Source organism: Halictus rubicundus, chromosome 11 (genome assembly GCF_050948215.1).
Source record: "Halictus rubicundus isolate RS-2024b chromosome 11, iyHalRubi1_principal, whole genome shotgun sequence".
In the NCBI taxonomy this organism is placed as follows: domain Eukaryota; kingdom Metazoa; phylum Arthropoda; class Insecta; order Hymenoptera; family Halictidae; genus Halictus; species Halictus rubicundus.
The window spans coordinates 5888192-5911651 of NC_135159.1; the positions used below are offsets into that span (position 1 = coordinate 5888192).

The following is a 23460-nucleotide window of genomic DNA, read 5'->3' on the forward strand; positions in this document are numbered from 1 at the left end:
AGCTCTTGCGTTTTCTCTTCGCACTAGACCAACTCAATCATGGACTGACAGTAATACAAATTGATTATTTATATCTCGAACTTCTCCTTTTTCCTTTGGAGATATTGTGCTCTCTAATTTTGTTATTTACTAGTAACAAATAACAATAGCTCAAGCTTATCATCCGCATAAAACAATTATTCAAATATTTCCCGCGCATCTGCACATGTATCCAGATAAATTCGTCCAGAAGACATATTTACAGAATGATTAACAAATATACAAGAATATAGAAGCAGTATTTATTATCACTGAATAAAAATAAAACTATTGAAATCAATGAATGTTTGGAATTTAAAAATCCTCTTGTAATCTCTAGAATAATTTTTTCCGAAGTTGATAAATGTACCATATGATTGAAAAAGAAAATGTTATTTTGGTAAAATAATCTTGCCCTGCTCTTCACAAACCTGTATAATCATGTTCGAATATTTCTATTATCAAAGAATATATTGGATTCGGGAAAATCTATAAAATCGTTCTACGTAAGAAACATTTGCATAGTTTTCACAGTTAAAATAGAGAAAAGGTTTGACTTTCTCTTTTAGACAAAATTTCTCAAAAACTGAGAATAATAGGAAAAAATGATCTGATTGGAAAACATTATTACTTTATTGATCAAAGTTTTCATCGACTTGAGGTATTTGGACATCATCGATTGTGAGATCATCAAGCATTTCTTCAAGGGTAACTTGTGGGCAAGTAGGATCAGTGAAACTGTTGGAATCCACAGGAATTGTTTTCATACGATCTCTGAAAATATTTATATTTTGCCTCAACTCTGGATCTTCCTCGATGTCCTCCAAAAATTCGTAGTAATCACTGGAATATAAAAATATTCTATAACTTTCTACTGTCTATATTTTACAATTTTAAATCACAACATATTCGAATTCTTAGCACTAAATTTAAGTTATTAGTTTTAGTTACTTACGCATTGTCTGCATTCGTATTATTTTCATTTTGGAGCATATGTTTTAATTTCCATGTTCTTATCTTATGACGCATTGCTCTATCATTTGCATAACTTTTCTTTATCAAAATTACATCGGGAACCAAATCTTTATTCAGCATTTCAAAATTATCATCATTGATATTACTGTCGGTAATAGCATATCTACGAAACAAGGATTATCTTGCAAATTCTGTGTTCGTTACCAATGACTGGGAATAAAATTGCTCACTCTCGGTGTAGATCTTTTAATCATTCTTAGAGTGAATACTATATTGACATCATATTTTATTTTCTTACCCTAAAGCAGCGTCACCTGGTTTCAGTATGTGTCCAAGATGAGTACGCGTGTGAATTAAGTTTTCATTAATTCCCAAGTCGCAGCTTCTAACCAACCATACATCTGCTATGACATGCTAAAAATAGAAACTTTACTGTAAAATATCACGTAAAACTATTATTATATAAAATTGTAAAACATAATATGCCTTGTTAGAAATTGCTCCTTGTCCTGGGAAAAATTTTCTGTCTTTGAATTTTATTGGTTCGATATCCATCACTGTGTACTCTATTAATTGTTTTGGATCACAAATACTATTGAAGTTATGTCTCCAATAGACTGTAGAATTCACTTCTGCAACTGTTGCAATAAAAACATTTAAAACACAAAACACAAAGGAAATAGATAAATGATAAAATTATAGAAAATAACATACTTTGACCAGTTGCTACGTCTATTAAATGAATAGCATTCGTCATTTTGTATACTAAACAAATTGAGTTTATTCCTCCCAATTGATGACTTAGTTTCCTTGGAAGACATACAATACTGTCTCTCGATATTGGGACTATTTCCACGCTGTAAAACAATGGAAATTACTACACAATTTCCTGTCATAATAAGATTGATTATATTCCATATAACATTATTGAAATGTTTTACCTATATGTGAATTTGTAATTATATATATTACTATGGATGTCGTGGGATATCAATTTCTTGGAATGATCGTATCTACAAGGTACCACACTTGAAAGAAAGTCAACCATCTTCCGTGCTGTTGCTTCATTCGCGTAGAAAAAGTCAAGGCCCTCTAATAAAATTCATAGCTACGTTAGTAATTTTTATAAACCTCCTAATTAGAAATTTCAACAACTATCTATTACCATGAATAGGTTTTATGCCCAATGTATGTTCATGTGCTTTATATTTCAGAATTAATTGCTCCAAGTAATAAAACGTTTTTTTATTTGTAGATCTTTGCCTAACTTGTACCTATTGAAAACAGATTATAGTTAAAAGGCAAAGATACAAATGAAAATGATTGTTATATAAAACTCACCAAGGCACGCCAATAATCTTTTGCCTCTGTTCGGTGGCAGTCGTCGCACATGTAATGATTCACTGTATATTCAACTATGAATACTTGTTGCAAAACTGCACCACTCATCACTTCTGCCTGTACTGTTAGTTTTACCTACACAACGTTGCATGATAATACAAAATGATATCATGGTAATAAGTGATAACATTACAATCTTAGATATACCTTCAATCTCATCGAGTGAGGTTCTGTCCATACAAATCCAGCATCAATTAATTTCACACGATTCAAACCTTTTAATTTCTTCAAACACAGCGTTAACAATTCCCTGGATTCTAATGCTGCATGAATCCATTCTGCGGGTGGCTGCAAATATCTGACCAAAGTTTTACCATTTAGCACCATTGCTTACACTTACATCCAAGTTAATTCAAAATTAAATATTCTACCTTTCACATCCTTTACAAAAATGAATAGTTGCCTGCTTTGGAATGGCTTCGGTAATGTCAACTTGAGTTCGTAAACATGCTACGCACATGTTAGTGGCATTGGGTTGAATACCAGTGCCACAAATACAACATAATCTGCAGATTATTAGATAATTTATATGTTAAATTATAATTTATAACCTAATTTGTAATATAAATTTATATTCAATGCACGTATTCAAAACTAATTTTTAATGAATACGCCTTTTCTGAACCTAGAGAAAAGCCTTGCAGCTCTGCATTTTAAAATATACCATCATTTATACAATGTTAATATACATTTTTAAGGTTACGTCTAATAGTAAATATACTTACACCATCGCATCTTGTCTGATGGGGTCTTGTAAGAGTTCCATTGTTTCCCAATATTTATAAATAGTTTTTCTTAAATACAGTAATAGACTTAATTTATCAATAAAAAGTATATAAGTATTAACCTTAAAAAGTACGTATAAGTCACGTTTTCAAACCATGTGCAATCTGTCACTAATGATGTCACACAATATTTTCATAGAATACTATTTATTTAGTAGTCTCAGTATTCTGAGATATTTATTTCATGTGTATTACACTCGTGACTTGCTAGCGCCACATAACCTCTCCGTAACCCATTCCAGCTTGTACTTTTACGCGGTATTTTTAAATTTGTAGAATGAATTCATACTACCAGAGAAAACATTTCCTCTGATGTTACTTTCAGACTGATAACTACTACTATTAAAATTGAAGCGTATAAATATAAAATTATATTAAATATAGTTATTAAATAAGTATAAACTTTTATTTTCATGATTTATTGTTTTACATTAACAAACAGGATACATTTCATACATAAACTCGGTTAGACACAATTAAAACGTTAATTATGCTCTATACAACTGTCTACTATTATGTTGGCTGTTTGGATGATCGTTTCAAAGCTTATCACATTTCGATTTCAATGTTTGTATCATTGAATAATACATTTTTATACAATTGAATTATGACTAGAATCTTCTTATTTAAACGTAGATTATTTTATAAAGGATTAGTTAAAAAAACTTTGTCACATGATAATGATACCGATCTTAATTACTTCCCGGTCCGTGTAATTCGATAAAACTTTCCACGGAACGTGGCACTTTTCCGCAATATGGTAAATTGTAAGTTTTTATTACCTTAGCAGCCATGCATTTCAGTGACAATTTTCTTCGACTCCTTAGTATTACCCCAGCTGGATCTGTACATAGGAGACGATATAAATCGTTAAATTATAGTAATTAACAATTTATTTATATATACAAAATTTTCTTTTGAAATTTCAATATTGATACCTGAAGAAGCTGCATAAGGAGTTTTACCCCATTTATTTACAGTGTCCAGATGTGCTCCAGCTTCTTCGAGTGCCGTAATGATAGAGTAAAGGGTCGTTAAAATGACGGCACTATAAAATTTAGAAATACGCTTATTGGTTCTTTTTCAAATAATTACAAAATAGACAAATTCCTTTCTTAATATTTGTTGGAAAGTGTAATTATATTTATTTTAAGAATAATCATACTTAATTGGTTTTTTGCAACTAGCAATCACGTGTAATGGAGTGTCCCTGTCATTGTCCATCGCATTTACGTCAGCTCCACAACGTATAAGTAATTTTGCTGTTGCTGCACATGGAAATCTATAAAAGACTTATTTTAAAAGCTAGATCGCTAACAAATATTTTTAAAAAGTTGTTGATTACAACTGACATGCAAACATCATTGGTGTGGAAATCGTCGACAAGTGTATCAGTATTTACGGCAAGATGCAGTAAAGTTTGTCCATCCTTCAAGCGCAATTGCAGAGCACAGAGTTTGTGAACTAGATAATACGCATTCGCTTTATCTTGTTCTGATATTTTGTTTTCGTTCCATGTTAAAAGTTTCGTTACTATTGAGAGTATATACATTGTACTCATGATGTTTAATTCCATTTTCTCCTACATTCAACAAAATTTCTTTACAGATTTTGTCTCGCAAGTATTAAATTTGCTTAATGAACATGTAATTCCAAAAGAACGTATTAAAAAGTTAATATTTTTCATTTTTGCTTACAACATGCTGTTCGATGTCTTCTTCAGAGTGGGAATTACTGAGATTCAATTTATTGCGGCTAAGTTCTGTTAGAGCAGCCGTCAAGACATTTAAAACTTGAGAGAAATCAATATCAACTCCGGCGAGTATCATTTGCGAGAATACCTATAAATGAAACCACAAGAAAGAAAAGGAGAAATTAGAGATGTATAGTAATTTGAATAATATTCTTTTGGAATACTTGGAAGTAATACCTGTACGAACATAAGTAGATTCTTCGCAATCGAGACATTATTTAACTGCTTTAGATACAGAACATGAAGCCACAGATCAATACATCTATCAAACTTAAAATTGTTTGCAAATATTGCACCTCTGATGACTATGTGATATGTTACTGCCGGATTATGCTGTCCTGATATTAAAATTTAATCAAAATAATACTTCCTGTGATTTATTGGTTTGAGTATTACTTAAAAAATAAAATAGAAACCTAGAATTCTCTCTCGAATAGCTAACGACTCCATATGAATAGCATTTGTGTTATGTTCAATGCTTTCTAGTTCTTCCAATGATTCACTTTCCTTCCAGTTATTGTACGCCTTCACTGGTTCACCTAAATTTTTGTAGATTATGTTTTCAGGATCGCTAAACCTGTAATATCCAATAATTGTCTATCCAACTTCGAATAAAAATATTACTTTCAATACATACCTAAGTTCCATCGCTTTTCGCAAATATTTGTATGCCTTCGCTAAAGGATAATTATCTTTGTGAGCTACACTGTTTGCGTAAGAAGCACCTAGAAGTTCGTAAGCCTCAATTATTTCCTCTTTAGTGACTTCTGGGCATTCTATCAAGCACTCTACGACTTCTGCTCTAGTACGCTCTGCTGCTACTATCAATGGTGTCATTCCGCTGTTATTCTTGGTCATTTCTGCCCCGAATATCAATAACCAGCATACTATAGCCATGTGACCACAGTCTGAAGCTAAGTGCAAAGCAGTGGCACCACAATTTTGTACTTCATTTGGATTTGCACCTTGTTCTAAAAGAAATGCCACCTGTTTTGGTATAAAATAAAATTAAAGTTGCTGAAATCAATTGTGTTACTTTATTAAGATTTAATGTGGACTAAGAACATTGAAAATTTCTTGGATCAAGAAGAAACGTGATCAGAGTCATAATTCTACTTACAACATCTAAGTGACCTTTGTACGCTGCGACCATCAAACACGTACTATTAAAACGATTTGCTATGTTTATATCTGCATTATGTTTCACTAAATACTTGACTATATCCAACCGACCATCGAAACAAGCTGCTCTCAGAGGTGTACAATGATTAGCAGTTGGATGATTGATATCTGCACCCGCTTCTACCAAAGTTTTGACAACTGTTAAATTTCCTGCAGCAGCAGCACAGAAAAGAGCGCTTGCTTTCTCAATAATCTGTCTATCGAACTTTACTGTGCCCTCTTGCTCCAGATCAGGCTTGAATTTGTCGAGTAATACTTTCACCACTTTATCGTGACCACATCGGGCAGCTATTATTAAAGGTGTGCATTGTTGTCCGTCGTTTTCTACTACTCTCTGGTTAATCAGCTGATTAACTTGTTCAGGTGATTTAGTACTGAGAAAAGCATAAAGCCATATAGCCATACCATCTTTAGCAGCATAATAAACACGTGTTATAGTGCTTGTAAGAGACGGTGACACTTCTATCGTATCCCCATTCGAACCGATCACTTCCATTTTGTTAACCGTTTTCTTGTATATTATAAACAATGCGCAGAGATGCTTTCACGTCGAGCTCCCGTTGTGAAATTCGTCGATGACGCTCTAACCCCAAATTCTCCATACTACACATCAGATTTCAGACAAAGCTTTAAAAGTTATTTTAAGAATATACAAAAACATATCGGTATTCTCGCATAAAAATAACATTTCACTTTGTTTAACCTTGTTTAGCGGGCGTTGTTGCAATCATTACTATTTTTGTAATTGATCACTAGTTATTTTCAATCTTGTAATATATGTATATTGCACGATTAGTCATTTAAAAAATTAAAAAATTTTGCCTTTGTGTTGAAAACGATTCACAACACTGCGATTTTCTTGAAATGTGCTATCATACAATCGAAAAATTAAAAAAAATACGTCTCCCGCTCGTTCTCCAACTTTAATTTAAAGAGAAAATATACTAATGAACAGAAATTTAATAGATAAGTCCTCCAAACATTGGTTACATCTCTGTAAACATCAAAACATTCCGCATGAATGAAATTGTTTGGGACAGAATTTTTTAAAATATCATAATTGTGATTGATTAAAACGTATTAATCGTTGAAAATTGCAATCGATTTAATTGTCTGATAGAATCAGTCGTCGATTATTGATTATAAGTATTACTCGATAATTGCATTAAACATGGTTCAACTATGATTTCGAAGAAGTGCAAGTTGTAAAACGCAATAATTATTATTAGTATCATAAATAATGTAGAAGAGGAGGGAAAAAAGGAGCGAATATCGTTGGGCATAAATATTGCTGTACACCTCACCACAAAAATATTCTGTGTTTGAGGGCTTAATTAATGTAGTTTTCCATCTCAATATAACTGCCCCAAAAGCACTGGCAATATCAGTCACACTGCATTTTTACAGAGGTAAAACTGCAGTGTTTGTCAGTGACCCATATATGTACAGTATGCAAGCACAGAATACCAGAAGCGAAACTCCTGTTAGAAATTTTGATGTTCGTGTCCCCGAAATTTCGAACCGACATATAGCCTATGTTGCCGCTTCTTTAAGTTGACATTGGTTAGTACAGAGAGATTGATATCTCTATCTTTAACAGCAAGTTTTCATGCGATAGTACCTTAGTTAGACCATATATACTTATAGACCTGGCATAGGTATAGGACAGGCTTGGGAATTAATAGCAATTTTGGAGACATTTTCGAGGGCTACGCCCCCTGACCCGGCCGCGCGTCTCGCTCCCCGTGATTATCATAGTTCTCGAACCACCTCAGGCCTGTACCATATGAACTGCGCATGGCGCATTATAGTGATGGTCATTATCGACTAAATTCAACTATCGACTAATTACAATTTAGTTACTACATACTATCGAATATTTAGTCGATAGTTTTTAGTCGACTGAAATTTCGTTTTAGTGGTTACGTCTAGATTGCGGGCTATAGTCTATGCCTACATATATCACATATATAGTTTATATCGCATAAATAGCAATAAGATTTTAACATCTAATATGAATTAAAGTATTTCGCATAAATAGCAATAAGATTTTAACATCTGATATGAATTAAAGTATTTCGCATAAATAGCAATAAGATTTTAACATCTAATATGAATTAAAGTATTGAAATATCTATTACATATTTCATTACTTGCATATTTGCACGTCCTGTCATAATCATGTATTTCTAACCTTTTCGTTTCATCGTGTGACACTGACATTTGAAATTTCAAGATGGCGACGTGTAAAACAGTCGACTGAAAATAGTAACCCAACCACTACTAAATTCAGTCGATAGTTTAAAAAATCAGTCGACTGAAAATTGTAGTTGGCTACTATCGATTTAGTCGATAGTTTTTAGTCGATGGTGCCCATCACTACAATACCTGTATCAACAGGTTTCCACGTTATCCATGAGGTACTCTGTTCCTGTTCAATCGCTATCCTTCTCTACATTCGACACACTACAAAGAATGTAGTTCTTCTATAACTATAGCTCGGCAGACCCGAAGATTCGACTGTTATAGAGAGTATATGACTCTATCAATAGTATACATACGTACACAGATACTAGATATTTACGTATGCATAAGCAAATCCACGTTATAAATTTCAAACGTTTATTTTTAATTTATTGTATAACGACCCATTAAGTTTTAAATAAAATATAATAGAAATTCATGATAAGAGGCCATTACAATATTGTACATAACAAAATCGTACACTTATACAACTTACGTTTCGTTAGACTCATTATTCAAAGTAATTAGTAATTAATAATAATAATAAGACTATAGATCGTTATGCAAAATAGAAATATTCTGCATCGATTACGGGAAGCAGTAGTTAATTAAAAATTAATTTCATCCCTTAATAGTCTTTTTACGTTGAAAACAAGACAACAATATTCTTGGATCTTTTATATTTTTCACTTTTTTTTCACTGTAAAAATCCGCAGTTTAGTAATAACAGAAGTTATCACAGAATTTATACATTAAGATGAAGTTGTACAGAAGTCACAGAAATTGTATACACTGAGTTCTTTATAAAATAATAATTAATATTAGAATACATATTCAAGAACACGCATGTAATAGATCGTAATTAAATATTAGAATATAAAGAAACGCTAGCATAACGTATATACAAAAAAGCAAGAGTATTACAATGTACATATTATTATTCTATTTAAATAATCAAATTTAATAAAGAACATACTATTACTCCTATGGCATTGTTTTCTGATGATTTAGAAATATATAAAAAATAAGTAACAGCCTATACCAATAATTAAAACTGTTAGGTCTTAATTAACTATAATATACAGTAGTCTTAGTTAACAAAATATGTCTTTATTAATTAAAACTGTTAGGTCTTAATTAATTATAATATATAATAGTCTTTGTTAACAAAATATGTCTTTATTAATTAAAACTGTTAGGTCTTAATTAACTATAATATATAGTAGTTTTAGTTAATAAAACATGTCTTTATTAATTAAAACTGTTAGATTTTATAGAAATTAATACTTTTCATCTCAACGTTACCTTAAAAGATTATAGGTAGATCTGATACTGCAGCTAGCCTTGAAGATTGTACAAGTCTAGGACTACGAGGTGATTTGTGCAACTGTGAACGAGATAATTTAGGAGTTGTGGTAGTAGGTGTTACTGCTACTGGTATATGTTTCCTTAGTGGTTTGGCAGGTGTTCGTATTGGTGTTTTAACGTTTCCTTTATTTGTTGCATTTAGTAACGAACTCCGTAACTCTCTCCTTTCTTCTAAATGTTCTTTAAATTGATTGTAAGTTGTATCTGTTGCAGCTGAACTTCGAGATTCTGAAGTTTCTTTTTTCTTACTACTACCCTTGACTGCAGAAGATACAATTATTTGAGGAATTCTTCGGCCTTTCATCTGCTTAAGTCCGCTATTTTTCAAGCTCATACTCCGACGTTTCATTGAAGTATTTGGAGAAGGACTGAACATTAGTTTCCTCTTTAATACATTAGTTGGTGTTCGTCGAGTACACAATAGAGTAGGTGTTTTTTTAGTTGAACTTAAAACCCCCTTTTTGACTGATTTATCCTTAGCGTCTTTTCTAGCTTTCTTTATTGTTTCCTTTTCTTCATTTAGATGTTCCCATGATTCTTTTAACAATTCCTCTACTGACATACCATTAACAGTGAAAACTTCTCCATTTACACTTTCATATTCTTTTATTAAATTTCTCAATCGTTCTTCTATTTTTGGTAATTTTTTCTGAATTTTTTTACGCTCTTTTTCCTCCATTAATAATTGACCACCCCGATTGTACAAACGATCCGGATCATTTGTAGGTTGTAAGAGTTCTTTCATTTTTAGCCACAGATTATTTCTTTCTTCTAATAGTTCAAATACAGATTTATTGGCTGCATAGAAGTCTTGTAGCCTTTTCACTTCCAATTCATGTATAGAGAGCAAATCTTCTGTATATGTTTGACAGAGAAAATACTTAAATTTGCCCTTTTCCGCTTCGCTAAATTTACATAGATCCCATAATTTTACCAATTCAGATCTCACTTGTGATATATATTGCGCAATATTTCCTTTTCGCTTTTCTTTACACCTCTCTAATTCTGCTTCTAATGCATTTATAGTTGCAATACTATATCCTACATAACTATTAAGGAATGAATGACAAACTCGTTCAGGTTCATCAAGATATTTCCATAGAGCAATTAATTCCTTCTTAATATTTTCTACATATTCTTTTGCTCTTTCCATTCGATGTTTAAGCTCTTCCTTAAGCTTCTTTAATTTAGTCATATTATTACTGCTAAAAACGAAGTTTTCACTATCTTTATAAATTAAATGTTCGAAATTTGTAGATGGTGAAAGTCCTAATTCATCCATCATTTTTATAATTTCTCTACGCATTTCTTTAAAATTAGACTCCAAACGATTCTTTTCTGATTCTTGTGTTTCAAGATATAGTTTGAAACTATTAAGTTCTTCTTCGGAAGGTAACTTTTCCTCTATTCCAATTGGTTGAGTGCCTAGTATTTTGCAAAGACTTTGTTCTTTTGCACGTAATTCTTTTAGAAGTGCCAGTCTTTGTTCTTTGCGGTACTGTAATGTATGTAAATCACTACGTAGCACTTCTTCTATTTTCAACAATGGTAAATTCTCGTATCCACCAGTTTGCATGTCTTCTCCCAATTCTTTGGTTAATATAGAAAGTTTCTCCATTAATTCTGTTGAATTACTTAATAATTTATCCTTCTTTTGCTGGGATTCATGAACCATATCATGCAATAAATCATTTATGTGACTGAATGCTTGTTCGCAATATGTATCACGTGCTTCCTCTGTAAATCCTATGTCTTCCCATATTGCATGTAACGTACGCAATGTACTCCGAACTTCTACAATTGTTTTTTGTATTTTTGGTTCCCATTTTGATAAGTCGGCCATTATTCTATTTTTCTTTCACACGTTCTATAAAAAGCAATATAATTAAATGAAACAATTTATATGAAAATATGTTTCGCTTAAGGTCAATTTATAATTTATACTATCCGCACAAACACAGAATTTTTTTGTTTAGCGTTGATCAGATGAACATGCTTTAATACATTTGAATAGAAGTGAACACAAGTGTGAACAATAGAAGTGAACACAAGTGTGAACAATAGAAGTGAATAGAAGTGTACATTTGAAAAGAAGTACAAAAACTTTAAAATCAATTTTTTCTTGCATAATAACATTTATGAAGACAGTGTTTACAGATGAATTTTATGCAATTCCATCTATCTTTTCCGATTATGGAATTATCATGCTTGGGGTGGCTTACTACTATTGAATACTTTCCAAAGTACCTAGGGTAAAGGTACGAGTTACTGTGCTCCACCCAGTTACCAGACACAAAACAAATTTTTCAGAAATTAATAAAAATAACATGAAGTGCCTAGTATTACTATATTTTTAAAAATAAAATTGATGGTTCAATATTGATGGAAAAGTATTTCAATAATTTTTGTTTAAAATATCGAAAACATTAGCAATTTTTCGTTACTGATTATAGAAAATGCTAAGAAACCATGATACATCAGAGAATAGTAAAGTAATGATTTTATTGTGCTACGGCATAAAAAGTTGCAAGTATTAAAAGTACTAAACTTAAATTTCTTGTGTTCGGTAAACAGAACCAAAATCGTCCAAAAAAATTGTATGATATAGAAAAAAGGTTGATAATCAATCTTTATCACAAATAATGCAAAATAAATTACAGAATACCTTCAAGTTAACAAACAACTTTTTAATCGCCACTAAATATCCGGTAACTGGTCCTTTACCCTATTGTATCCTATCAGCACAGATGCATATCAGGAACAAAACAAAAAGAGAAAAGTATTATTAAAGTATCATATTGAAACAGTACCGTTCCGTATTTATGTGGATAGTATAAATCGACCTTTATTTGCATACTTACGGAGTAGTAAACGTCTACGCAATAGGTTTATTAACAAAATTTAACAAAAACGCGATTAACGGTTGTCAGAGCTGCCGTTGTTCTTTTGAATTCATATACTACTACAACGCCACTACAGTGATGAGGTATGAACCGCGTTTCTCGCGCATGCGCGCCCAAAACAGTAACGTATCTATATTATGAGGAAACGGCAGTGGGGCAGTCATATTGGCGGGAAAGTACCAGAACAACTCGTCCGAGACGAGACAGGTGTCCTATGAGTTTTGGTAAATTATTGTTAATATTTTATTATACAATGGTAGCTGACATTGGAGAAGGAGCTACAAAGAGGCATAGACTCGCTATTTTTAAAATCAAACCACAAAAATTTTAAAAAATTTTACCCGAGGTACCTTATTTAATCCAGAATTTTACTTCACTGATGCTAAAATCGCCGCGCATGCGCGAGGAAACGCGCATCTCAACACTGCGCCACTACCGTCAAAGCAACGAGTAGGGAAACAACAAGAGGCGACACTCTGAGAGAGAAACGGAATAATACAATTTAAAGGTCCATTTAGTAAGAAACGATCTTAGACCATATACTTATGCTTATAGACCCCGCATAGGAATAGTATGTGTATAGGAAAGCCGAGAATTCAGTGAAGCAAATGAATTTGTGACGTCACAAGATAATTTCAAAATGGCTGACACGGCAGACCGACGCTGATACTACGCCACCACGCCATTACACATTGTCGACCGCAAGAAATAGAAACTAAATTAAATCATAAGTTGATCTTCAATTTTTTAAATTTTTCAATAATTTTAAATTTCATTTACTCAATTTTGCTATAAATGCATAAAGATCCGTAGCCTAATAATAACTAATCATGATTACCATGCTTGTGCACAAGCAAGGTAAATTTAAATCATGTAAAAATAGCAGTACTACCGTAAAATGTTGTAAATGTAATCGATTTATATGTAAAAACGTTCTGTATAATATGCAAAAGTTGTTAATCTTCAGAATCAAATATCGATTCCTAAAATAGTTAATACATAATACAATTATTACTTCATACTTCATTGTAAAACCTTAATAAAACATACAGAATAAACATTTGTATCTTAAATATACTTTATATATTGAATATTTCAATTTTGTAAAGTTAATGTAAATTCTTCGAAAACTAATATCAATAAATATTACATTATAAACTAACACGAATAGGTATGTAGTTATTAGATATTGACAAAAAGATATAGACGAAATAAGATTAGATATTAACGAAATAAGAATATTACATCCAGTTGATTTAAATTTTCCGCTTGTCTATACATACAACCAGTCTAACGTCCGACATCAAAGGTCTCGTCGGAAGTGTCGCCTCTTGTTGCATTTCTACTCTTTGACCCCGGGCGTGAACCCGGTTTCGTCTCTGGTAACAGCAGAGATATAAAAATCTATGTATCTGTGCACTTACTGCCGCCAAATAGAATTATTTAAATTAATTTTAAATTCTGATATTTTTTTGTAATGTTACTTTCATATTTCCTAGAACGCGGATCGTTTAGCGATGTTGATATTTGAGATCAGTGATAGTTCCACAACCGACGAGAGTATCTCGTCAGTGGAGCCACGAGGCGCATTACCGACCGCTCCCAGGATCCACTTAGGACCCACTTGCAAGCTCGCAGAATAGCATAGGAGCTGGCAGTCTTTATCAGTACCTCGCTTCTGGTATATGGTGCATTGAGAATAATCGAAAAAGATAGAAAATACTTGCTACTGTTCCATCTAGTATCTTAGAGTTTATGACCAATTTGAAAAGGTAGCTGCTTTCACCTTACTACTGTGTCGTAGAAGTGTTAAATATTGAAAAATAAATGTTACAGGTAAGACTGTCCTTTATAACCATATTTGTTATTGCTCATACTTTTCTTTGATAAAATTCTATCGATGATAAATTTTTTAATACGAACGCGGCTAATTATTAATTTTTCTCTTGTTTATATTCATTAAAAGATCAGTCTGAATTTTTGGAATAATATGTCGCAGCGTATTAATATTAAACAATTAAACAGTATTAACAAAATCGTGTAAAGTTGAGGAATATGACAAGTGAATTTGGTGGATGCAATGTGGTTTGACAAAAAACTGTGGTTAACTTGTTGTACAAGACTTGGTGAAACTGTCACAAAGCATAAGAAATGTAGCAATGTAAGAAATTGAAAGTATTACATACTGATGGCAAGTGAAGGAAAAAAGGTATCGATTTTGCTTTCTGAAGCGGGAATTTACCAAAATGTACAAACAAAATTTGATACAAGGATTCTTCATGACTGCGGTTTCATCTGCGATAAAAATGAAAGAAATATTTTCATATTTCACAAGGAATCATTTTAATTTTACTGTAATATAATAAGTTCTAGATTCCTTGATTGAAACAAGGCACAAAATGGCTCCGGTGCCTTTGGAGGGACATCAAACTCCCGTTACAAACAATATCCCACAGGAAGGAAATCGTGGTGGAAATATTTCTCTTGGCATACTGATTGATTTCATCATACAACGCACCTACCATGAGCTCACAGTTTTGGCTGAGTTGTAAGAAAATTGATGTTATTAAAATATTCTTTTTGCATTACAAAGTAAATAAATATTACACAAATATACATTTTCAGATTACCGAGAAAAACCGATATGGAAAGAAAAATTGAGATCTATAACTTTTCAGCAAGAACCAGACAACTGTATGTACGGTTGCTTGCTTTGGTTAAATGGGCAAACAGTGCTTCTAAAGTCGACAAATCGGCGGTACATTAAAAGTTCTATTTTGCTGTTAGAATTGTAGTTTATGTTTTAATGATCAAAGTGTTTGTCAACAGCACATAATGGCCTTCTTGGATAAACAATCACTGCTCTTCGTTGACACTGCTGATATGTTGGCACGCATGGCTCGAGAGACATTAGTCCATGCCAGGTTACCCAATTTCCACATTCCTGCTGCAGTGGAAGTTCTGACAACTGGAACTTATAGTCGCTTGCCAGCATGCATCAGAGTAAGTGTAACTTACTAACGTATACACAAAGAATGGTGTTACACAAATCTATTTTTTAATAGGAGAGAATCGTTCCTCCGGACCCAATCACGCCAGCAGAGAAAAGAAGCACACTTCAAAGATTGAATCAAGTTATTCAACACAGACTAGTAACAGGAAATTTGCTTCCACAGATGCGTAACTTGAAAATAGAAGCAGGAAGAGTAACATTCCTTGTCGAACAAGAATTTTCAGTGTCACTTACAGTTATGGGAGATGGTCCATCTGTGCCCTGGAGATTGTTGGAATTAGAAATTTTAGTTTCTGATAGAGAGACTGGCGATGGAAAAGCATTGGTCCATCCTTTGCAAACACGATATGTTCATCAGGTATTGTTTATTCTTTGGGGGAAAAAATATATTTCTGCTCTTGTAACAATAAAATACATTTTAACTATTAGGTAGTTCAATCAAGATTGGCAGAAAGCACAAACCCATTGTCTGAAGTTTACCATATTTTGCACTATTTTTGTCAATCGCTTCAACTGGAAGTACTATATTCTCAAACACTAAGATTGATACGAGACAGACTGGATGACCACATTCATGTAGACGAGTACACACCAGGGAAATGTCTATCTGTGTCGTACTGGAGAGAGCTGACGAATAAAGATCCTCGATCTGAGTTGGGGTACAAGCTCACGGTCCAAGTGGATCAGCATGATCCAGCTAGATCGCTTGCAATAGTGCATGTTCCATCTCTAGGCAGTAAGGAAAGTGAAATAGCAGACAGAGCGATCAGATCAGATCAACTATCAATGGAATGTTTACTGGTGCATACAATCTATGTACGCACCAGAAGTAGGTTGCTGGATTTAAAGCAAGAATTGCAATCCATGTTGAAAGATGTTGAGTGCACTTTAGCTGGTTCACCTGCAATACTGTCTGTTCCAATTTTGCAACCTTGTTTAAGAGCAGAACACCTTTTGGTTACCGTTGATACTCACACCGGAATGCTACAGTGCCATGTACCTCAATATGAAGCGCCTTTAGTGCCTGAACTGACTGCTACCTTGAATGGTGATCACTCTCGACTGCCAACTTTGATTTCAGAACTCAGGTAATTTTTTTATTCTTTCTCCATTTTTGAAAGAAAGAAGAATTATCGAAATTATTCTTGAGAATTCCAATACAATCGAGAACCCGAATGTGCTCGGGAATCCCGATATATTCGAGAATCCTGAAATTTTCGGATTCTCGCACACCTCTATTTACTGCGTATTCTAGGTTCTGGATAACGCAAAGAAGATGTGAAAAAACTCTACAACATCTCCCAGCCACTTCGCACGAACGGTTGCCAATTCTCCATCATCCTGAGCATCCAATGTCAAAAATCAGTAGACACCGTATGTTCGTTCAACTTCATCGGCACCCCACAGTGATACTAATAGTAGCATTCAAAGAGAAAGAGAGCTCACCTTGTGAAATCGAATGTTCATTCTACCTTGCTGTGGTGAAGCATAGTTCTGTGGAAGACGATCCTCATGACGACAGTATTGAAACAGAGATTCCAAAGATGTATTTGAAAGTACAAACTCTAATTGAGTTTGATACTTTCGTTATAACTCATGGTCCCTTCACCAGCGTAGATAGTGGTCAGTTTAGTTTTAATTATTTTCATTTATCGACTAAAGCTGGAGTCCAACTTTATGCAAACATGTTACAGAGGCTACCGAGACGAACAGCAATAAGCGCAGGAGCACGGGACCTAGTGGGAGGACTGATACAAGTACAACATTACAGAACAGACGATCCAAGCAGCCTGCGTATTTCATTCCAGAGTTAGCACATGTAGTTGCTCTCTGCGATGAAAGAATACCTTTTGTAACACTTGCGCAGGAGTTAACTAAGAGAGATATAGCTCATCAAGGGTTACAAGTAGAGGCAAATGCAACTGCATTGGTTCTAAAGTTGGTCCAATTACCTGCTCCTTCTAGTACAATAAGCTCTAGCTGCTCATGGCAGGCGCTTCTTAAAAGACTGCTCAGCGTATCAATTAGGGTTCAGGGCAAAGGCATGGCAAAGACTTGGATGGCTGAATTTGTGTTCCATGGCAGTCCTTTGTCTAGTAATCATCCAAAGGAACAAGGTAATTCAAATTAATTCAAGTTTCTCTAGCAAGGGAACGCATCGAAGTAACACTCACTTCTAGGCTCTAATATTTCCCGAGATATTCGATCAAATATGGTTCCAACTCCAAACTTCGAGGGCTGTTTTCATCCCTTGAATGTGAACGATGGCCGCTAAAACAATATATATATCTAATATTTTTTCAAGAATTACATCCTCCCAAAGTTTCATAAATATCTGGAGATGTCACTTCGGGATCGTTCCTTGTAAGTGTTTTCGAACAATTTTTTATTTTTGTTAGGTTTGCGGAGACCAGTATATTTTCAGTATGAGATGGGAACAGCAGATACCATGTCACGTACAGTGGATGCATTGCTCAATGATTGGGCACAAATTGTGCATTTGTACTCTCTGGTGCATGATCTAGCGGAGTACTTCAAAATGGGTAATTATAACACTCCGTTTTGTTAAATATCAACTGCCAACAATTATCTTTATTTTTATGTGTATCTAGAAAAATACAACTTACGGAACATGGTTAGCATAAAATCATACAACTACAGCAAGTTAGTCTTGGCATATGGTCCTAATCGTGGAGCTACTGTTACAATACAGTGGAATGCGAATGATAAAGCTTTCAAACTAACTTTTGGGAAAAGTTAGTATTTTTTCACACGTACTAATTTATATTAATAACCGTCTGCCGTCGGAGCGGATCAATCCTGGAAGCAGACTACGTAGTATACAATAATGTGAAGTTCATTTCGGACGTAATTAGTGGTCCATTTGACGGAACGCACATGCCACATCGGACATTTTCACCACATACACGCTCCGTCTTGCTCAAGTAAAAGAGACGATAAGACGGATCGTGTGTGGCGATCTTAATACGCGCCAAGACGTTCAGTGGGTATCCCAACGTAACCGACTGTATTCGAAATTTTCCGACTTCCAGCATACTCCGGCAGCCGACGGTTAACGAATCGATTTTATAATAAATAACTATTTCATAATTATATAGGTCCAACAAGTACTACAACGAATGCTCACTCAATTATGAAAGAACAACTCGAAGCCCATCTAAACAGGCACAGAAACTTAGCGCAGCTTATACACATTCTCCATGAAACACTCCAGCCCCTCACATCGATCAGTAAACTACCTATGATTCCACAGCTCTGTGTTTACAATTCAGTAAGAGTGTGAATTGTTTCAGTGAATTTTAATACTGTTTATGTACATATTATAATTGTAATTTTTTTTTTATAGCGACCCCAAGTGCCAGTACAAACTTTTACTATTATGCCACAGTGCGTAACCTTGGTGAGAATTGCATATCAGGGTATGTACTGTTTAGAGTTGCGCTTACGTGGAGGTGGTCTAGTGAGCCTAAGGGATGGAGCATACAGTCGCTTCGATAGAAGTTATGTTGTCGATGAATTCACGCCCACGCAAGGACTGAAGGTGAGAAATCTGGATTTTCGACGACATTGACTAGCATCTTCGCATTCCAAATATTAACCCTCATCCGTCTCTCGCGTCAATTTCACACATTTTTCACGTAAAGGATGATGTAATAACATCACCATCATTTTGCTATTTGTAGAACAATTGATCTGAAAGTTCGTGACTTTTATATTTTTAACATCATATCATATTAATTATTTTTATTTCATTTGATGTTTTACCATTGTATCAATTTGCACACGATGGGGCACATTAAGTTGCGAAAATGAGGGGTGGACGAGGGTTAAACTCATTGCTGTACGACACGTATGGTAATTAATAACATGTCTGCAGGCGTTCCTGTCTAAGTACGTAGACGAAAGTGCGGTGTTCCGCAGAAGGTCACAATCTGAAGACGACAATCCTCCATCTCCTGTAACAATGGACAGTGATGGAGGTAGTGGAAGTGGGAACGTAGGTTTTTTAAGTCACCACAGAAGCGGACCACAATCACCTGCGCAGCAGAGAGATGGTTTACGGTTCCATCCACCACTCACTCCACCTTCTGGTAGCAATCCTCACACGCCAGCTAGTCCACACACTACCAATATATCACAGGTATTTTTGTAGTTATCATACAGTTGACATCCGAATTTTGTCTAGTCAATTACACATATACTTTTTTTCAGACGAACCAACATCAGAGCTTCGGAAGCAGTCCAGCCACCTCTTTCAACCTAGCCTCTCCACCATCTCTCCCACCCAACACACCTAACATGTTACCACACCCTTCGCCAGGCTCTGGACTGGTTGCAAACAGTCCTTTGAATCCAATGCATGTTCCCAGCCCTGCTGGCTTAATGCCTACATCTTCTCCTGGGCCATGCAGCAGCGTTCAGGTTGGGCATTCGCCTGCAGGGTCCTTCATGCAAACTGGTAAGAGGTAGAAATTAGTGTACTGAAAACTACGGACTTGTACACGCAATCAACCATACATTCGCGACTTGAATATCCGTGTTCTTAATACACGTGTAATTACGCATTTTATTCTCCGTGTACACGGATATAGAGATACGTGTATTTTTGTATGTGTCAGCACGTTCGAGTCCGGCAGCTTATAGGTTTTTGTTATACGATCGGATTCTTTTCGACTGTTGATGTTTGAAGCAAAACAGCAATAAATTTGCGCTCGACTATTCAATGTTATATCACTGTGCATTAAAATGCACGTGTAATTTACATACAAGAATATTCATGAAATTAAAATACACGGGTACCCGTGTATTCGTTTGTTACAAGTGAAATAGGGACCTCTAGTAGAAACGGATTTGAGGCTGGAGTCCAATATGTTTTTTGATATGAATTATTTATTTAGGGCACATAGATGGCAGTCCCTTTCCATCTTCGCAGAGCATGGCATCGCCAGCTGCTTCTAACTGGCCAGGCTCACCCAACGTACCCAGACCCTCTCCAGTACGTCCAGCCCAGAGTCCAGGACATGCTGCGCTACACAGTCCGCAGGCTTCGGACTACAAAACAGGAACACATATTCCTAGAGTTCTTCCACAGCGATCCTGGGCAGGCGCAGTGCCTACCTTGCTCACCCACGAGGCCTTGGAACTGCTCTCTTGCCCCTCTCCGCATCCCTCGGGACTTCCGGGCCCGGATCTATCTCCGCTGGAAAGGTTCTTGGGGTGCATTTATATGCGCAGACAGTTCCAACGATTTATACAAACAGACGACTGCGTAAGTTGCTAATTTTTCAATGAAAATGAAACGAAATGTATAGATTAATTTGTAATTGATTTGACAGCTAACAGCGATTAATAGTACGGAACCAGGAGTTGTACAGTTCAAAGTAGACAGCCTGCAGTGTCGGGTTGGCCTGAATCCGCAACACCTGCAATCACTTCATATAAAAGTGCAGCCGCTTCCTGAACATAAGGATCAATGGACTCTGGAAGAGTTACAAGTAACTTTTTAGTGAATTGTGTATTGTATTTGATTTGTATTTGATTGATATTTCTATGCGTGATTTTTTTTTTGGCAGATTATAGAGAAATTCTTTGATACTCGAGCCGCAGCTCCCCCATATAAGCCAAATACTCTCTCTGGATTTGGTAGGATGTTGAACGTTCCATATAATGTTCTCAAAGATTTTGTGCAAATAATGAAACTGGAGCTGGTACCTGGGTTAGTGCAACAACAACAGCTTAAATGGAACGTACAATGGTGTTTAAGGATTCCTCCTTCAGGCACACCGATTGTGCCAACCGGCATGGCGGCAGTGCTCGTTTGTAGAAATAAAATCCTGTTTTTCGTAAGCGTATTTTCTTGTTATACAGAAAAATATTAAATATTTAATTTCATTTAATTGGAGATTCATTTCTATTGCAGTTACAAATAACTAGAATCGGATTACCATACCAAGGAGAGACACCCTCGTTAGTTTTACCATTAGTTTACGATGTTAACACGAATGTAACGCAATTGGCAGAGAAGAGAGATCCTAGTCCAGCTTCGGCGATGGCTGCAGCGTCTCTACAATTAAAGAGGTTTGCAGAGTACGGTGCAAACCAATCCGAATGTTCGCTTTTCCCTGCAGTCAGAGACTTGCTGGCTAATTTGACGCTGCCGTCGGAACCACCTACGGTTATGTCTCAGGTAAAAAGTGCTTATAATATTATATTGCTCAACAAATTTCAGACACTTTTTGTGAAAATTGTTTTTTTTCATCGCCCTTAATTTTAAAAAATTTCAATTCTGGCAGCAATATCGAATTTTCAAATTCGGAAATTTTTGCGCTTTAACCGTAAAAGTAATTCGAATGTTTCTTGCGTATAACAATTCTATTGATTCTCTCGATCACAACAACTTTAAACGATAACGTTATAAACATTTAAATATATTTAAGCCATGTTTAAAGAGAGCGTAACACCTGTAAAGCACCAGTTTTCTTCTTCAATTAAACTCTAACATGTTCGAATGCTTATAATATTATCAAAAGTATGTCGGGAGAATCTACAGAATCATGCTACACAAGAAGCAGGTTACCCTGCTTCTGGCAAGCTTGCTCGTGAAAAATCAATCCTTAGTCGGAACAAAATTGTTGTAGGTGGTTCAGTCACCAGCCGGTGGACAAGTGACCCCAACTCAGCAGATTCAAAGTCCTGCGATGCAGTTGCATTCCCCTATGGCTGGCAATCAAGGTCCTCCGCAAGGACCCTATGGGATCCAGGGTATGCCACCCATGGGAATAATGGGTGGACCACCTCAATAGGACCTACTTTACTCTCCTAGCCCCCTATGTCTACCAAATCAGTCGTCCTGGATCAACTGAATCGCATTTTGGGGAATTTTAGGAGAGTAGTTCTCGAGAACGTGTTCTTAAGAGACATTGCAATTGTAAAAAGTAGAGTAGTCGAAATTTGTTTATAAAACCTGTACACACAATAGCAGAAATAGCGTTGAAGTATAATTTAAGGATAGAAGGATTTCACTGGGACTATAATATACGGAATGGATGAAATGTACATTTAATCCATCTATCCTTTAATTATCTAATACTATTAAAAACTCTGTACTTTATTTAACGTTAGAGAGACCACAAGAAATTCTACAATGTATATTTTTTCAGAGTACAAATTTTCCATTATGTGAGTGAAATAGATATTTGAAAATTCGCCAGACATATACACATTCTTCTAACTGTCGTGTAACTAATTACTTTTAACTTCTAGATTATTGTCTTGTATGTTTAATATTAATTTTTCGATAGTTAATTCTTAGTTTGACAAATTTAAGCAACTTGTATATCTATAATATGATAACTAGAAAATATTTTTATATTGTAAGTAACAACTGTGATACTAGTTGAGACGTAGAGTAAATAAATTCTATAATTAAATTAAGATCGTAAAATGGGTTAATCAATTTCAGAAAATACAACTTTTAGATCATCAAAGCTTTGTGGGAGCTTTTCTTGCGAATTCGAACTCGAAGATTGATTGGTAATACCAAAAATTTTTCAGACAACAGTTTAACGGACATCTCGCATGCTATGTCTCGAAGTAAATGTTTTCAGCCATAAGCGGCTTATTACTTTTTTTTTTAACTACAAGCTGCATCAATCAAAGCACTCAAATATGTATGTATGATTCCATTTAAAAAAAAACACTGTTGACCTGCAAGTGTCATTTATGTTCACAAAAACAGTAAAATTAGTTATATGTCTCTTGAAACTATTAAACTTTTGTTTCAAACATTTTGTCATC

General features: G+C 34.7%; 4 protein-coding genes across 7 annotated transcripts; 1 reads left to right on the plus strand and 3 right to left on the minus strand.

Moving 5' to 3' along the window:
• Positions 1-259: 259 nt before the first annotated feature.
• On the minus strand, positions 260-3415 carry Nmd3 (60S ribosomal export protein NMD3). Its single transcript, XM_076796270.1, has 11 exons — positions 3120-3415; positions 2766-2900; positions 2542-2692; positions 2335-2469; positions 2159-2267; positions 1935-2085; positions 1708-1850; positions 1480-1631; positions 1292-1407; positions 974-1156; positions 260-861 (listed from the first exon to the last, which is right to left on the minus strand). Exons 1-11 carry the CDS (start codon positions 3158-3160, stop codon positions 651-653), a joined length of 1527 nt encoding a protein of 508 aa, XP_076652385.1. The 5' UTR covers positions 3161-3415; the 3' UTR covers positions 260-650.
• Positions 3416-3563: 148 nt separating this feature from the next.
• Positions 3564-7870, minus strand: LOC143359343 (protein fem-1 homolog B). 3 transcript variants are annotated; one of them, XM_076797238.1, is made up of 10 exons: positions 7736-7870; positions 6053-6717; positions 5570-5919; positions 5349-5509; positions 5110-5270; positions 4877-5020; positions 4532-4761; positions 4345-4461; positions 4118-4227; positions 3564-4023 (listed from the first exon to the last, which is right to left on the minus strand). In XM_076797238.1, exons 2-10 carry the CDS (start codon positions 6608-6610, stop codon positions 3872-3874), a joined length of 1983 nt encoding a protein of 660 aa, XP_076653353.1. In that variant the 5' UTR covers positions 6611-6717; positions 7736-7870; the 3' UTR covers positions 3564-3871. The 3 variants fall into 3 exon arrangements, with proteins under 3 accessions (XP_076653353.1, XP_076653352.1, XP_076653354.1); XM_076797237.1 differs by lacking the exon at positions 7736-7870 and adding an exon at positions 7419-7590; XM_076797239.1 differs by lacking the exon at positions 7736-7870 and adding an exon at positions 6818-7367.
• Positions 7871-8572: 702 nt separating this feature from the next.
• Positions 8573-12714, minus strand: LOC143359345 (protein regulator of cytokinesis 1-like). 2 transcript variants are annotated; one of them, XM_076797240.1, is made up of 2 exons: positions 12588-12714; positions 8573-11593 (listed from the first exon to the last, which is right to left on the minus strand). In XM_076797240.1, exon 2 carries the CDS (start codon positions 11567-11569, stop codon positions 9665-9667), a length of 1905 nt encoding a protein of 634 aa, XP_076653355.1. In that variant the 5' UTR covers positions 11570-11593; positions 12588-12714; the 3' UTR covers positions 8573-9664. The 2 variants fall into 2 exon arrangements, with proteins under 2 accessions (XP_076653355.1, XP_076653356.1); XM_076797241.1 differs by lacking the exon at positions 12588-12714 and adding an exon at positions 12392-12450.
• Positions 12715-14340: 1626 nt separating this feature from the next.
• Med14 (mediator complex subunit 14) lies at positions 14341-23208 on the plus strand. The gene is made up of 19 exons (XM_076796161.1): positions 14341-14465; positions 14997-15177; positions 15255-15387; positions 15459-15632; positions 15695-16000; positions 16072-16730; positions 16898-17265; positions 17337-17759; positions 18042-18185; positions 18255-18398; positions 18762-18934; positions 19010-19204; positions 19541-19804; positions 19876-20122; positions 20562-20932; positions 21000-21158; positions 21237-21506; positions 21584-21850; positions 22302-23208. Exons 2-19 carry the CDS (start codon positions 15029-15031, stop codon positions 22464-22466), a joined length of 4611 nt encoding a protein of 1536 aa, XP_076652276.1. The 5' UTR covers positions 14341-14465; positions 14997-15028; the 3' UTR covers positions 22467-23208.
• Positions 23209-23460: the final 252 nt, after the last annotated feature.

Bases quoted from the DNA above. Each gene is read 5' to 3' on its own strand.
- Nmd3 (XM_076796270.1), bottom strand. From the start codon at position 3,160: ATGGAACTCTTACAAGACCCCATCAGACAAGATGCGATGGT. The intron at 2,693-2,765 runs GTAGAATATTTA...AACTTTGGTCAG, and splicing joins TTTTGTAAAGGATGTGAAAG to ATATTTGCAGCCACCCGCAG. The intron at 1,408-1,479 runs GCATATTATGTT...TTCTATTTTTAG, and splicing joins AAGGAGCAATTTCTAACAAG to CATGTCATAGCAGATGTATG.
- LOC143359343 (XM_076797238.1), bottom strand. From the start codon at position 6,610: ATGGAAGTGATCGGTTCGAATGGGGATACGATAGAAGTGTCACCGTCT. The intron at 4,762-4,876 runs GTAAGCAAAAAT...TGTTGAATGTAG, and splicing joins AAGACATCGAACAGCATGTT to GAGAAAATGGAATTAAACAT. The intron at 4,228-4,344 runs GTATGATTATTC...TAAATTTTATAG, and splicing joins AGTTGCAAAAAACCAATTAA to TGCCGTCATTTTAACGACCC.
- LOC143359345 (XM_076797240.1), bottom strand. From the start codon at position 11,569: ATGGCCGACTTATCAAAATGGGAACCAAAAATACAAAAAACAATTGTA.
- Med14 (XM_076796161.1), top strand. From the start codon at position 15,029: ATGGCTCCGGTGCCTTTGGAGGGACATCAAACTCCCGTTACAAACAAT. The intron at 15,178-15,254 runs GTAAGAAAATTG...ATACATTTTCAG, and splicing joins CTCACAGTTTTGGCTGAGTT to ATTACCGAGAAAAACCGATA. The intron at 21,507-21,583 runs GTAAGCGTATTT...TTTCTATTGCAG, and splicing joins GAAATAAAATCCTGTTTTTC to TTACAAATAACTAGAATCGG.